General features: G+C 32.3%; 2 protein-coding genes across 2 annotated transcripts; both read left to right on the plus strand.

Moving 5' to 3' along the window:
• LOC107626098 (autophagy-related protein 18g) lies at positions 4,063–9,836 on the plus strand. Its single transcript, XM_016328880.2, has 8 exons — positions 4,063–4,699; positions 5,591–6,046; positions 6,193–6,597; positions 6,716–6,961; positions 7,056–7,883; positions 7,954–8,111; positions 8,693–8,829; positions 8,997–9,836. Exons 1-8 carry the CDS (start codon positions 4,520–4,522, stop codon positions 9,458–9,460), a joined length of 2,874 nt encoding a protein of 957 aa, XP_016184366.1. The 5' UTR covers positions 4,063–4,519; the 3' UTR covers positions 9,461–9,836.
• On the plus strand, positions 12,547–14,530 carry LOC107627923 (histidine-containing phosphotransfer protein 3). Its single transcript, XM_021117090.1, has 6 exons — positions 12,547–12,585; positions 12,899–13,029; positions 13,227–13,248; positions 13,337–13,465; positions 14,011–14,085; positions 14,216–14,530. The coding sequence occupies exons 1-6, from the start codon at positions 12,547–12,549 to the stop codon at positions 14,264–14,266; spliced, it is 447 nt and encodes a 148-aa protein (XP_020972749.1). The 3' UTR covers positions 14,267–14,530.

Here is a 14,533-nt window from a genome sequence, read left to right on the forward strand (position 1 = left end):
ATTGTTGTGACTCAGATAGGGAATCATCTTGTCTCTCAACAGAAGAAGGCTCTATGTAGATGTTTGATATGGGTATTATAGAATCAGTATTAGTAGTAACTATATCATCATTTCTAGTATTAAGAGTATCTTGGTGAGTTTGAATGTCAGGATGATTTAAATTATTATTAGTAGTAACTATATCATCATTTTTAGTAGTACGAGTAGGAAAATCATTAATATTAGTAATAGTGCTAGTGTTACTTGGCATAAAAGAATCTGTACTGATAAAAGGAGTATTAAGAGTAGTGCAAAGCTTATTATGTGACACCAAAGTAAAAAAATTAGAACTTATTACCTGATCAGTATTGAGAGGAACCTGTGAAGAATTTGTAGAAGAAGATTGATGAAATAATTCAAGATATGAAAATTCAGACTCATTAAAGTATACATGTCGAGATATATAAATTCTACTATTGGAATCAAGACATTTATAACCCTTGTAATTTGTAGCATAACCTAAAAACAAGCATTTCTTAGATCTAGATTCAAGTTTGTTATTAGTGTAAAGTCTCAATAATGGATAGCAAGAACAGCCAAAAATTTTTAGAAAACTATAATCTGGTTTACGATTGAATAAGACTTCATGTGGTGATTTGTTAGACAAAATAACAGTAGGTAAACGATTGATTAAATAAGTGGATGTAATAACAGCTTCATCCCAATAAGTTAAGGGCATAAAAGTAGTAGATAACATATACAAACTCATTTCAATGAGGTGTCTATGCTTCCTCTCTGCACAGCCATTCTGTTTAGGAACATAAGGACATGAAAATTTATATAAGATGCCTTCTTGTGTTATAAAATTAGCAAAAGCAAGAGATTTATATTCACCACCATTGTTAGATTGAAACTCCTTAATTTTGCAATTAGTAAGATTTTTCATTAGATTTTTGTATTGTTTAAAGGCATGTAAAACTTGTGACTTGTTAACAAGCAAATAAGTACAAGTGTATCTACTAAAAGCATCTATAAAAATAACATAATATCGATAACCAAGATGAGACACAATAGAGGCAGGACCATACATCACTATAAACTAATTGTAAAGGAGAAGTATAAGATGTAGTAGAATCTGAAAAAGGAAGTTTATGCATTTTTGCTTCAGCAATCAGCACAATTATTACAAGTCTTAGAAACTAAATCAGAATTGAGAATATTGTGAGCTATATTACATTGATTGAGAACTAATTGAACTGTTTTAGTGGCTGAATGTCCTAAACGTTTGTGTCACAAATAAAAAATAGAACAAGAAATAGTAAAGACACGAGGAGGATTAGAAACTGATGTAGTGTGAGGCACAGCCATATTCACAAACTGATAAAGGCCTCCTCTTCTAAAACCTTGCAGTAGAACTTTCTGGGTGAACTGACAACGAACAACATAGTAAGTTGCATGAAATTCAAAGTAAATAAAATTATCTTGAGCAAACTTAGATACACTAATTAGGTTCTTAGTAATGTGAGGTGTGTGAATTAACTGTTGCAATGAAAACTATCGTTTAAAATCCAAAGAATACAAAAAAGAACTACCAATATGAGAAATAGAGCTACCTGAACCATTGCCAACTTGAACCTAATTAGATACACTAATTAGATTCTTAGTAATGTGAGGTGTGTGAATTAACTGTTGTAATGAAAACCAGCATTTAGAATACAAAGAATACAAAAAAGAACTACCAATATGAGAGATAGAGCTACCTGAACCATTGCCAACTTGAACCTGCTCAGGACCAGAGTATTCAGAGCAAGATAGCATGTTTGATTGATGTGGAGTCACATGATGTGAGGCTCCTGTATCTGGATACCATGCTGGATCAGAAATGATAGATAGTGCAGCTAGAAAAGCTTGTGGATTATGAAAAGATGAAGTTGGTGGTGGAAGAATAGAAGTTGAGGTATTGTTTTGTGAAGAGGAAGCTGGTAATGCAATGTTGTATCCAGAATTATTGGGTCTAAAGGATTGAGACTGGGAAGGGGGTGGAATTTCTTGATTAAATCGATGGAAGCAGTGCCTGTAATGTGGCCAAAACGCCCACAAACTTGGCACTGAGATATAGGAGAATTATAGAAAGATCTTCCTCCTCCTATTGTGAATCTTCCACCTCCTCTCCCTCTTCTTCCTCCTGTTCCACGATTGAAGTTTGGAATGGATGGAAAGGAGGTTTGTGTGAGGTTAGCTTGCATCACTAGATTCTCTGGTTTTCTATACTTGTCCAACATTTCATCATGAGTTAACAACATAGTTTCAACTTCACGTAGGGTAAACATATCTGATTTTGAATTGATAGTAGTCATAAGTATTTGATAATCTTCATTTAGACCTTCAAGAATAGCTTTAACCTGTTTTTCTGGTTTAAGAGGCTTTTCCAAGGCTATTAATGAATCTGCAATGACTTTGATCTTTGAAATATAGTCTGAAGCAGTGTGGTTGTGTTTCTTGATAAGCTTGAGCTGTGCCTTTAATTATTTGATTCAAAGTTTGCTTGATTCGAAGTTTTGTAGACTCAGCAAAATATGCCTCAATCCTATTCCAAATCTGGTAGCTATAAGTACATCCAACCATTTTAGGTTTGATAGCAGAATCCATAGAGGCCAGCAACCATGAAATTAGGTTTTGATCATCTTGAATCCATTGTTTGTATTGAGAAGATTCAATACCAGCAGATTGATTTTCTAAATTTTTAAAAGGTGCAAGGATCTTTTCTTGATAAAGGTGATTTTCCAATGCTTGTCCTCGAATGGCTGCCAAAGCTTGTTGCTCCCATATCCTGTGGTTATTTTCTCCCAACTTATTTTGAATTGGATTAAAGGGCCTTTGGTTGAAGAATTGAAGTGGAATCTGAGAAGAATTTGTATTTGCAGCACTTGAATCTTTATTAGCAGATATAGTAGAATCAGTTGACGGAGAAGTCATGAAACCACTTATCCCAAAAGTTTAAGCTGATAGGAGAAGGTAACACTAATTGTTATATCTCTAACATTTCTCTTTAAGCAAGAGCCTCTCTTTTTTAGTTTTGCTTTATTTGTTATTTTTTCACTTTTTGGGGTTCATCAAGATTTGAACTCTTGACCTTTCGAATATAGAACTCTGGTACCATAAAGAAGCTTTAAAACACTAACTAGTTTAACAAGAAATCAAAAAATGGAAAAAAGAAAGGAAAGTAAAACGGAGCAAAAAAAAAATTCTTTGATTTATGAATACTAGAGATGTATAAAATGAATACAATGCTATCTACTTTCAAAAAGATCAACTACTGAAATATATACTAGCACAAGAAAAAAAGTTAATAACAAACCACTAATTAATCAAATTAACACTCTGTTTCTAATAAAGATTTACAATCTTTATTTTGTTATCCTTCTCAATTGGAACACCAAGTCTTAAAAAAAAATACAGATATTATGAGTAGATTAATATACCTGACAAAAGTTATACAATAAAAAACTAATATTTATAATTATTTAATTATATTTATATATTTGAGTAATTTTTAAAATAATAAAAATTTACTTATGCGACAATATAAATGCTAACATATATTCTTAAATTAATTAAACAACGTGTATGATTTGATAATTAGAATAATTAAAGCTATCCATATTCAGCATTCAATTCCTCTTTCCCCATAAAATTTAATATTCATTTCTCACATACTTGGGGATCAAGTATGAAAAATGATCATTTATGACTCAACCTAATGCATCTGAAAATTTTTTCAAAGTCATTGGTCAAAAGTACCAATTAAAAATCATATCTTTAATAAAAAAATAAAAAACAAATTTAATGTATCTTATCTTAAAAAAAAAAATAAAAAGCATAGATTAATAGTAAAATAGTCTCAAGTGAGTGAAGTGACATATCTTCATTTACGTGATAAATAAGGAGGATTTTATTAGAAACAAATTTAATGTATCTTATCTTTCAAAAATCAGATTAACAGTTTAACACACATACTTTTTTTTTTATTTTAACTATTTCCAAAATATATTAATTCTAAAATAAAGAGATAGAACGAAGAGAAGTAGCAGAAGTGAAGAAGAAAAGAAAATGAAAAAGAAAAATCAAAGGGAAAAAAAAGGAAAAAAAAAAAAAAAAAAAAAAAAAAAAACAGTAAATACAAAATTTCAGGCAAAAGCTTAGGCAAACAGCGATGATGGACGAAAGAGAAACCGAAAGAGAAAGCGAACTCTTTCGTTGTTCTTCTTCAGTTTGAGACTTTCACTCTTTCACTCACTCACAACGAGTTTCAACTTTGAAGTCAAAACCTCTTTTTTATTTGTTTCTTCTTTGATCGTTTTTCCGATCGTAAAAAAAAAATAGAATGTTTTTTTTTTCCGGTGAGTCTGTGTCGGTGGAACTTCAAAAGCTATAACGCGAAAAAAGGAAAAGAGGGTTAAGTGAATTAACAAAACACTTGTTGTGTTTAGTTTTAATTAATAGTTTAATTAATTAGTAATTGATTAATTGTGATTAGTCAATGATTATGAAGAAAGGGAAGGGGAAGAACAACGGCTTGTTACCGAGTTCATTGAGGATAATCTCGTCGTGCTTGAAGACGGTTTCCACCAATGCCAGCACCGTCGCCTCCACCGTCCGTTCCGCCGGCGCCTCCGTCGCCGCTTCTATCTCCGCCGCTGCTGAGGATCATAAGGATCAGGTTACATCACTCTACTGTTCAATTTTTTTTTTTCAAGTTCCAATTCAAATTCAGTTCGACTTGTTAATCCTTATCCTTAAACTGCAAAGTATTTAAAAAACAAAATTGAAAGTAGGAAGCGAACTTTATTTGGCATGATTATGTTCGATTAGGAACTTTTGACCTATTAGAGAAAGTTACGTTTTTTCTTTGTTATTTGTTTTTTTTGGTAGTGAATTTTGTTGCGCTTTGTATGTACATGTTTCTTACTTGTATTGGTTTTGTTGGATTAAGTGGGTGTATTGGTACAAAGTGCACTTGTATTGTTTAGTTTTAGAATGGAAATTTTCATCAATGAGTTTGATGCTTAAAATTACGCATGGAATGGGGATATTCAACCAAGCAAAGCATATTCTCAGTCCTTAGAGTAATATTCTTAGTGACAAATTATGATAGGCTCCAACGCTGACTTATATGTGTTAGTACTTTTTTTAATGTTTCTAAAGGTTAAAAAACAAAGTATAGTAATAATTATTTGTGATTTGTGATAATGGTGGATGTTACCATGATTCATGGTTGAAGTTTCATGTTCTGGATGGACTGAGTGTGATCCTATTTGACGCTTCGGAAAGTGTGCGATCATTGTAGTTGACGTGTCAGGATGTTAAGTTGATTGAATTCTAAGAGTGATGCTGCACAAATAAAGGCCATAAGTTTACATATTGCAGATATTGTAAACTTTGTATACTTGCATAGATTGTTACTCACTCTTAGCTTCATAGCTTCCTTAATTAGATTTGACTTGGTAATTAGTCTTCCCAACATTTTGCACTTGTGCTTCTGCTTGGTTCATGTGTTTGTCCATTCTAGCTTGACTCTTTGTAATTATAGTTTCCACTTGTTGGTTGGCAGGTTACTTGGGCTGGTTTTGATACACTAGAGCTTGATTCATCTGTGTTTAAACGAGTTCTTTTACTTGGTTATCTGAATGGATTTCAAGTACTTGACGTGGACGATGCCTCTAGTTTTACTGAACTTGTTTCAAAGCGCGATGGTCCAGTTTCTTTCTTACAGATGCAACCTTTACCTGTTGGCTCTGGTGACCAGGAGGGATTCAGAAAATCACATCCTTTACTGCTGGTTGTTGCTGGGGATGACGCTGAAAGCATTAACCAAAATGGTACTCATGTTGGTGTGGGAAGAGATGGTAAGGTGGAGATTCCATCTGGAAATAATATCAACTCTGCAACAGCTGTTCGGTTTTATTCTTTGAAGTCTCACAGTTACGTTCATTTACTGAGATTTCGATCCACCGTGCGCATGATCAGATGCAGTTCAAAGATAGTAGCTGTTGGTCTTGCCAGCCAAGTATGCAGTGGTTCCTCTGGTGTCTTTTAGAATTGTCGAAAGATAATTATTGTCAGATAAAGCATAAGAGTATCTATATGACTTAGCTCAATTTTGTTATGCAAACCAAGATTGATTTACTTTATTAATAATTTTTTTTTGGGCAGATATACTGCTTTGATGCATCAACACTTGAGAATAAATTCAGCGTCCTCACCTATCCTGTTCCTCAGTTATCTGGACAAGGACCAATAGGTGTTAATATGGGTTATGGTCCAATGGCTGTGGGTCCAAGGTGGCTAGCATATGCTTCCAATAACCCTCTGCCCGTAAATGTAGGATGCTTAAGCCCACAAAACCGAAGTCCTTCTCCAGGAGTTAGTCCATCGACATCCCCAGGTAGTGGTAATTTGGTTGCTCGTTATGCAATGGAGTCCAGTAAACATTTTGCTGCTGGAATACTCAAATATTGTCACGAGCTGCTTCCTGATGGTTCTAGTTCTCCAGTGCCTCCAAATTTAGGCTGGAGAGCCGTTAGGGCTACAGGACATGAGATGGATAATGCAGGAATGGTTGGTATTATTTTATCATGGCCGAGTTAGTTGATTGCATATCGGTGAATTAGAAATTTGTACACTGTAGATCAAATTATTTAATCTAAGACTTGTTCATGGTTCTTATGTATTTCAGGTAACTATTAAGGATTTTGTCTCTAGAGCTATTATCTCACAATTTAAGGCTCACTCAAGTCCTATATCTGCACTGTGTTTTGATCCTAGTGGGACCCTTCTGGTCACTGCATCTATACACGGGAATAACATTAACATCTTTCGGATAATGCCATTGTGCACACACAAAGGTTCAGGGCTTCCAAGCTACGACTGGAGTTCATCTCATGCACATCTCTATAAACTTCATCGTGGAATAACACCAGCTGTTAGTATATCGTAGTTCTAATATGCTTATTTTATTCGTTTTCAATTGCCGTTCCCATTTCATTCTTTCATATTTTTTTGCGCTTGTTTGACAGATGATCCAGGACATCTGTTTTAGCCATTATAGTCAGTGGATTGCAATTGTCTCATCCAAGGGAACTTGTCATATTTTTGTTTTGTCACCTTTTGGAGGTGATACAGGCTTCCAAGTTATCAATTCTCAGAGCAAAGAACCCTCATTACTTCCAATTTTGAGTCTACCTTGGTGGTCTACTTCATCGTCTCTTTCTTATCAGCAACCGTTGCCTCCTCCAGCACCTGTTGTCCTTTCGGTGGTTAGCCGTATAAAATATAGCAGTTTTGGATGGCTTAATACTGTTAATAGTTCTACTGCAAATGCATCAGGAAAAGTTTTTGTCCCATCTGGTGCCATTGCTGCCATTTTTCACGATTCTTTATCTCACTCACAGCAGCTTGTTAACTCAAAAGGAAAACCCTTAGAGCATTTGTTGGTATATACACCATCCGGTCATGTGGTCCAGCATGAACTTGTGCCTTCTTTAGGTCCAGAACCTGGTGAAAGTGGTTCAAGAGTCCAGTCTGCTGCTATTATGCATATGCAAGAGGATGAGTTCAGAGTAAAAGTTGAACCTATTCAATGGTGGGATGTATGTAGAAGGTCAGAATGGCCGGAAAGAGGGGACCCTTGTGGGAATACCTCTGATCGACAAGATGTTGATAAAGTTCAAGAGCAAATATGTTCTGGTGGTGTCCATGGATTGAATATTTTGGATACAAGTAATGTTGGGGAAAAGATGGTGAAACCTTATACAGGGAAGCCCGAAGACAAATTTCACTGGTATCTATCTCATGCAGAGGTGCAAATGAATTTTGGAAGTATGCCAGTTTGGCAAAAGTCAAAGGTATTTGTGGTGCTGTTTGACTTCAATATACATTGTTTGCTGTTGGTTGCTGATTGTCTTGTTTCTACAGATTTGCTTCTACACAATGAATTCCGTGAGAACTAGTTCGATTGACAGTGGAGAGTATGAAATCGAAAAGATCTCTGCTAATGAAGTTGAAATAAGACAGAAGGAGTTGTTGCCTGTTTTTGATCATTTTCACAGCACCAGACCAAGCTGGAGCGAGAGGTGGTGATATCTCTCTCTACAGCAGATTCAGCTATCAGCTTTGTGTGCCATTAATTTTGTTTTAATCATTTTGTGCTATCTAGTAAGACTACTTTTAGATTGCTAAAATTGATTGTGATTTTATGGGATTGTTAATAGTTTTTTAACTTTGAAATTTGGGGTTGCATATTCACTCCTGAATCCTGATTGCCTTGCTGAAACATGAATGTACCTATCTTCCTGCATTGGCTTCAACTGATGCTTTCTTGACTGCCTGTTCAACCTCTCAAGGAGAAAAATCATCTATTCCTTTTCTATTTATCCACATTCATTATCAAGTTCAATTCATTGAGAAAAACTCAACATCACCTGTTGTCAAATGTTGCAATTCTTTTCATATGATCTCTTTTACGTGGTTCATATTTTGAGCATATGCTGTTTTTGTTTACAAATTGGAGGCTTTTATAAGATTGATCCCTACAACTTATTATTATTTGTCGCAAAATGCACATGTTATCATTTGTATCATTTATTGTATTGTTTTGTTTTTATATTCTTGATATTATTTAATTTTTTCTCATGCATATTGGAATGCAACTCAGAGGCCTACTTTCCGGAGAAAAATATTTTATCGCATCTCCAATTCGTAATCAAAGTGAAGACAAGCAAACTGCTGATGTGACGGTTATTTGTCACTCAAAGCCAGCATCGCTGAGCTCCACTGAGAGCTCTGATGGAGGTAAGATATTATTTTGTTAAGATATGTAGTTGAAAAATTATTAGTTGGAATTTTGACTCTTACTTTAAATGAAAGTTTTCTGTATTATTTCAAGCATTTAACTGATTTATTCGAATTTATGGTGGTTGTCTATCTATTATTGATTTGATGTTTGTAATTTACTTCAGGTTCATCAAGGAGGACTGAAAATCTGTTTGACCTGGATCAAGTTTCTTCTCCTTGTCAAATACTTGCCGACATCCACTTGGAAAGATTGGGGGCGATTAACATTGAACCGTCTGTGCAAAATAAAATTACGCTGGAAAATTCATCTCGACCAGAAAATTTCAAGCATGATGAAAGGAAAGAGACCATAGAAGATGCTAGTATCTCTGAGGGCTCAGCATTGCTCATGAAACAACATACTGCAGATAAGAACAATTTTGGAGAAGTCACATCAACAATGCAAAATGAATCTTCATGGCAATCTTTTTCGGATGACCATTGCGATACACTTAGGGGCGATGGAAGTAACATGTTAACTGAAGTAGGAACTGATGATGTTGACAGTAGCAGTAGTCACCATGAAACAGAACAGGAGGATGATGATAAGGATGAAATGATTGGTGGCTTCTTTGTCTTGTCGGAATAAGGTAAAAATACAAATTGCAGTTGAAATTGATTGTGGGTGTTCTTCCATAGTTAAAATTTAATTTTACATCAGATGATCATCTTTTGTTAATGAATCAATTCAATCATCTGTACTCAATAGATTCTCAGATTAAAAAGATATAAAAGTCTATGCATGTTGTGAATAGCAAACGAACACATGAACAACAACTAAGGATATGATTGTTGTTCAATTGTGTGAACCTCCATTTCCTCTCTCTCTTAACCTTGTACATTCTATAGGTGGGAATTCGTATATTCATGGGTTTACTAATGTTGGGTTTGGATTGTTTCATTATGCTTAGCATGTAAATATTATGGAAGTTGTATAATATATATTTTTTAATTCTTGAATTTGCCAAGGAGAAGAAAGTAAAATTGAATTTTTTAATACTCATTACTTTGCAGGGAAGAGTGCCTATGGCAAGTTGTTGCAACTTAAGACAAAATATCTCTTCAATCATTTCTTTGTTTAAAAATTAGAAACATAATTAAGAGTATATTAGGATAGGAGATATCATTAGTGAATAACCTTTTTTTTTGGGCCATGCTTGGTGGCTCTTTTAATAAGTACTCATTTCTAAAGGTATTTTGATGCTGAATTGGTGAAGATGAAGACATATATGTACTTCATCTTCATGAAAACCTCATTATTGATATCAACCACCTTTTCTATTCTCCTCTTCCCCCCACCCCCTTCCCAAAAATAAAAAACATGTAGAAGATATTGAATTGAATATGAAATTCAATGATACCATTTATATAAAGAGAAATGATGTTTAAATCACTTTTTTATACACCTCTTTCATACAACTTTTTTTTTTAAGATATAAAAAATTAAACATTTTTTCTCTAACTTCTTATTAATCACTCTTAGTGTATAAAAGTGATATATAGAAGATAGTGCATATAACATTCACTATATATATATATATAAAGACTCTCACCTGGTATTCTTATGTCCTTTTTATTCCACTAGTGGTGCCAGCACAACACTTAATAGAACAAGATTATGTTTTCCAGAAAAAAAAAAAAAGAGCCAAGATTTCCATGTGTGGGGATGAAATTGAATACATAAGCACATAAAAACAAGGGGGAATAAAACAGAAACCAAAAAGGAAAATGAAAATGATAGGGGTTGGAAAAAGGGCAACGTGGTTAATGGAAGGCAAATAGATTTGAATCCTAAAGCACATGTAGCTTCTAATATTGGTCGGTTTTTATGTCAATATATATTTGTTTACTTAAACCGACACCTTTGGACCCAAATCAAATTGTATTATTGCAATTTTCCTTTTACTAACCAAACATTTTTTACTCTCTTTTCCTTTGGAATTTTGCATTATGTCACATTCTGTCACAAATCAAATGTTTGAAAAAAAAATTTGTAAGTCATTAAAATTGTTATAATGGAGGGCTTGTTTGGACGTCATTTTTGAAAAAGATTCTTTATAAAAGTAAAAATAATTTTATATTTGGATATTTAATGTAAAAATATTTTTTTAAAAAGATCTTTTAAAAAAAAGATGTAAATTGTAGTTTCTCAAAAAATAATTTTTTTTCTAGTACTTTTATTTTGTTATTAGAAATTTGTTAAATACGCTAAAAAATAAAAAAGATCTTTTTTTATTGAAATTTTTTTTTATCGAAATTTTTTTTTATCGATTTAATGATGTCCAAATAAATACATATTTTTTGTTGAGTCAGACAAAAATTTCAAAAAAAATGGTATAATTTTGCATTAGAATTTCTAATGAGTAAAAGAAAAATGAAGATTTGCTACTATGATGATAAATTATTATGGAGCAATTCATAGTTAATAATTTTTATGTTTTTCCCTTTTCTTTTTGATGCTCTCATGAGTTATGACCAATGTTTTTGGTCAATCAATGTTTGCGTTTAGCATATAGTTTTCTTTTCGGGGTTTATGATTCCAACGAAAGCAAAAAGAAATAAATGGTGTTCCCCACAATGAACAAACACATTCTCATATTGATTCTCTATCAATCCATTCTATAATCATATGTCAAGGCAATTCATACAATTATTTGTGTCATGTGGATTCAAACAAATAAATTCTTATTTCTTTTTCAACTGCTTATATTTAATATATATTGTATATAGATTTAATTTTGATAAATTACATGAAATTTAAATGTCAAATTTTACAATTTGTTTAAGACTTGTTTGAAATCCATACTGAAATTCGCTATGTGGATTAAAATACAGTGCCAAAGTATATGACCATGGTGGGATGATTGGGTTTAAAAGTAGATAGAAGATTCACTAACTCATTTAAAGCTTTTTTTTTTGTTAATTTGTTGAATATCAAAACCAAAGATTAATCCTTTTGCATGTATTAAGGGAAATTTAAACTCCTAATACTTAATTAAATAGTTAATAAATTAATCGTTTGACCAACCTAAACTGATTAGAAGTTGTGTGTGTAACTAAGACCAAGAGAAATGTTTATTTTAAGTTTGTTATTTATGATCTACAATATACATTAAATTATCACCTATAATTTTGAAACCCAATTATTTATTAAAATACATATTTTATACACAACAAATAATATCAATTATCATATTAATTATGCCAATGAATTACTCAATTAAGAGATTGTGGGTTCGAGTCTCTAGTCGTTATATTTATATATTATTGTATTGCTTTTTATAAAATGGCAAGTCAAAACCAAATAAATGGAGAAATTAACAGAGGAATCCCCATTTGTGGTAACCTCATTAATTCCATCACATTCATTGAACAACATTATTGCTACTAATAACTCTCTCTTACAACACAAACACCAACGTTTTCATTTCATTTCAGAATTTCAGAAACACTCAAATAATAAACGCACCAACCACCACGCCACCTTTTAAGTGAGAGAAAGAAAGAGAATTGGAATTAGAGAGAGAAAGAGAGAAAAAAAAAAGTGCTTTTAGTTTTGAGTGCATACCCCTTGTCTCAAATTCAGTGCTACTCAATCTCAATTTCAATCCTGACTTCATTTTCGCTTTCAAGTCAGAAACTTTTTTTGTGGGCTGCTGAGATCTGGTTTCTGCCATGGACGTTCTTCAGCTGCAGAGGAAGCTAAGATATGACGTTGGTGTGTTGTCCCTTTGTTTGAATTTTTGGTTGGAGAACTTTGTGTGTTTTTATTGGGGAACTAATGATTGGTGTGATGTCACTTTCTTTTGAAAAACAAGATAAAAATTGAATTTTTCCCACACCCCCTTTTTTTTTTGTTCATTTGTTGAAACAAAAGACAAACAAAATTTGTGTACTTTGGTTCTTGTTATTAGGAAGTTATGTAGTCCCACAAAGTTATGATGATGATGATGATGATGATTATGTTTTTTCCCCTTCAATATTGTGATTGTGATTATGATGTGATTCTTGGTTTTGGGGAAAATAGGGATTTCTGGATGATCAGTTCAGTCAGCTTCAGAAACTTCAAGATGAGAGCAGTCCTGATTTTGTGATTGAGGTTGTCAAAATGTTCTTTGATGATTCTGAGAAACTTCTTAACAACATGACAAGAGCTTTGTGAGTATTATTATTGTTGATTAGCTAACTTTGTATCAGAATCCTTTTATCTGATCTATACAATAGATATAGGTACAAGTTTTATTATAATCAATTAAACATAATAAAAACATATCAGAGGATTTAAATTTCTTTATGTTTTCTTGAATAAATTTTCATTTAACTGTTGAATTGTGATTTTGTTTTGACTTTTACAGAGGACAAGTACCTGTGGATTTCGCTTTAACAAAACCCTAATAATAATAATAATAAAAGTGAATACACAAAATATTTAATTATCTATTTTCTTGAATATCTAATATATTGAATCTCTTTGGAAATATGTAATTTGGAGATTGGAAAAACTTGTGATGATTTGCCATTATTTGTTGTAGTGTTGGGGCTGCCAGAGTTAAGAATGTCTGTGCCACATTCAGTTATTATTATTATTATTGAAATAAAACGGAAAGAGAAAATAAAGATAATATCTAGATTTAAATGTAATAGGAAAATTATAAATTTATTAACAACTTTCAATTAAGATCTTTTGTTATAAATATTATTCCTATTAAAGAATGATTGCACAATTATTATACTAGATCTTTTTCTCTTTTTGATAAAGAAAAAGAAAATATGGAAATTTTATTTTATTTTTCAATTATAAAGATTCCACGGGTAAACTTTGATTGAGCAAACATGATTGGAACACCATGATTAGAGTGCTTGAAATACTTTTCACTTTGTTATTTGCAATCCTATTATTACATGGACCACTAATAATAACCCATATGAAAAATTAATACTAACTCATGATTAGTTGCCCAATTGTGTCTCATTAAAAGCTAAATTCTTAGACTTATTTTTATTTAAAGTGGTAAAATTGTAAAAGAAAAAATTTGGACAACTAAAAATATGAATTAGTGTTAGTTTGCTACTTGGTGTAAATATAATAGTAGTAGGTTTGAGTGTATTTCCAATATTACCCCTCCTTAAAATTGGTGCAGGTGTGTGAGATGTTTACAACAACTCCAAAATGAATACTCCCTACTCAAGAACAATCTTCAATATTTATTTAGGGTAAGTTATAAGCACTATGATATCTTGTTCTATTTGGTATTTTTATTCTTAGATTCATGTACAAAGGGGAATAGAGAGTATATATATATATATAATGTTTATAATATGTTCCATGTATTGATTATTGCAGCTTCAAGAACAAATCCAAGCTGCTGGTGGTTCAATTCCAACAATAGAATAGAGGGAAGTGACATGATTACCAATTGTTGAAAAATGAAAAAATCAGAACAATGTGAAGCTTTGGATATAACGGCTGATTTTTGTTGTTTTTTCATTTGGAAAGAAAAAAAAATTCTGATTTAATCTTTCATAATTATATCTAGAGTTTAATTAAACAGTGGGATAATGGTGATGTGAATAAACATTTTGTGCCTAGTTTGCTACATATGTATGTGATTCTTTTTTCCAATAGACTCTTGTTGTTTATAGCTTCATGCGTTCGTTTTAT

Source organism: Arachis ipaensis, chromosome B02 (genome assembly GCF_000816755.2).
Source record: "Arachis ipaensis cultivar K30076 chromosome B02, Araip1.1, whole genome shotgun sequence".
Taxonomy (NCBI): Eukaryota; Viridiplantae; Streptophyta; class Magnoliopsida; order Fabales; family Fabaceae; genus Arachis; species Arachis ipaensis.

What these genes read in the sequence shown, in the direction of transcription:
- LOC107626098 (XM_016328880.2), top strand. Translation starts at nt 4,520, where the DNA reads ATGATTATGAAGAAAGGGAAGGGGAAGAACAACGGCTTGTTACCGAGT. An exon ending in CTGTTGGTCTTGCCAGCCAA is followed by an intron (nt 6,047 to 6,192) that starts GTATGCAGTGGT and finishes TTTTTTGGGCAG; the next exon opens with ATATACTGCTTTGATGCATC. An exon ending in AGACCAAGCTGGAGCGAGAG is followed by an intron (nt 8,112 to 8,692) that starts GTGGTGATATCT and finishes AATGCAACTCAG; the next exon opens with AGGCCTACTTTCCGGAGAAA.
- LOC107627923 (XM_021117090.1), top strand. Translation starts at nt 12,547, where the DNA reads ATGGACGTTCTTCAGCTGCAGAGGAAGCTAAGATATGAC. An exon ending in AACAACATGACAAGAGCTTT is followed by an intron (nt 13,030 to 13,226) that starts GTGAGTATTATT and finishes TGACTTTTACAG; the next exon opens with AGGACAAGTACCTGTGGATT. An exon ending in ATCTTCAATATTTATTTAGG is followed by an intron (nt 14,086 to 14,215) that starts GTAAGTTATAAG and finishes TGATTATTGCAG; the next exon opens with CTTCAAGAACAAATCCAAGC.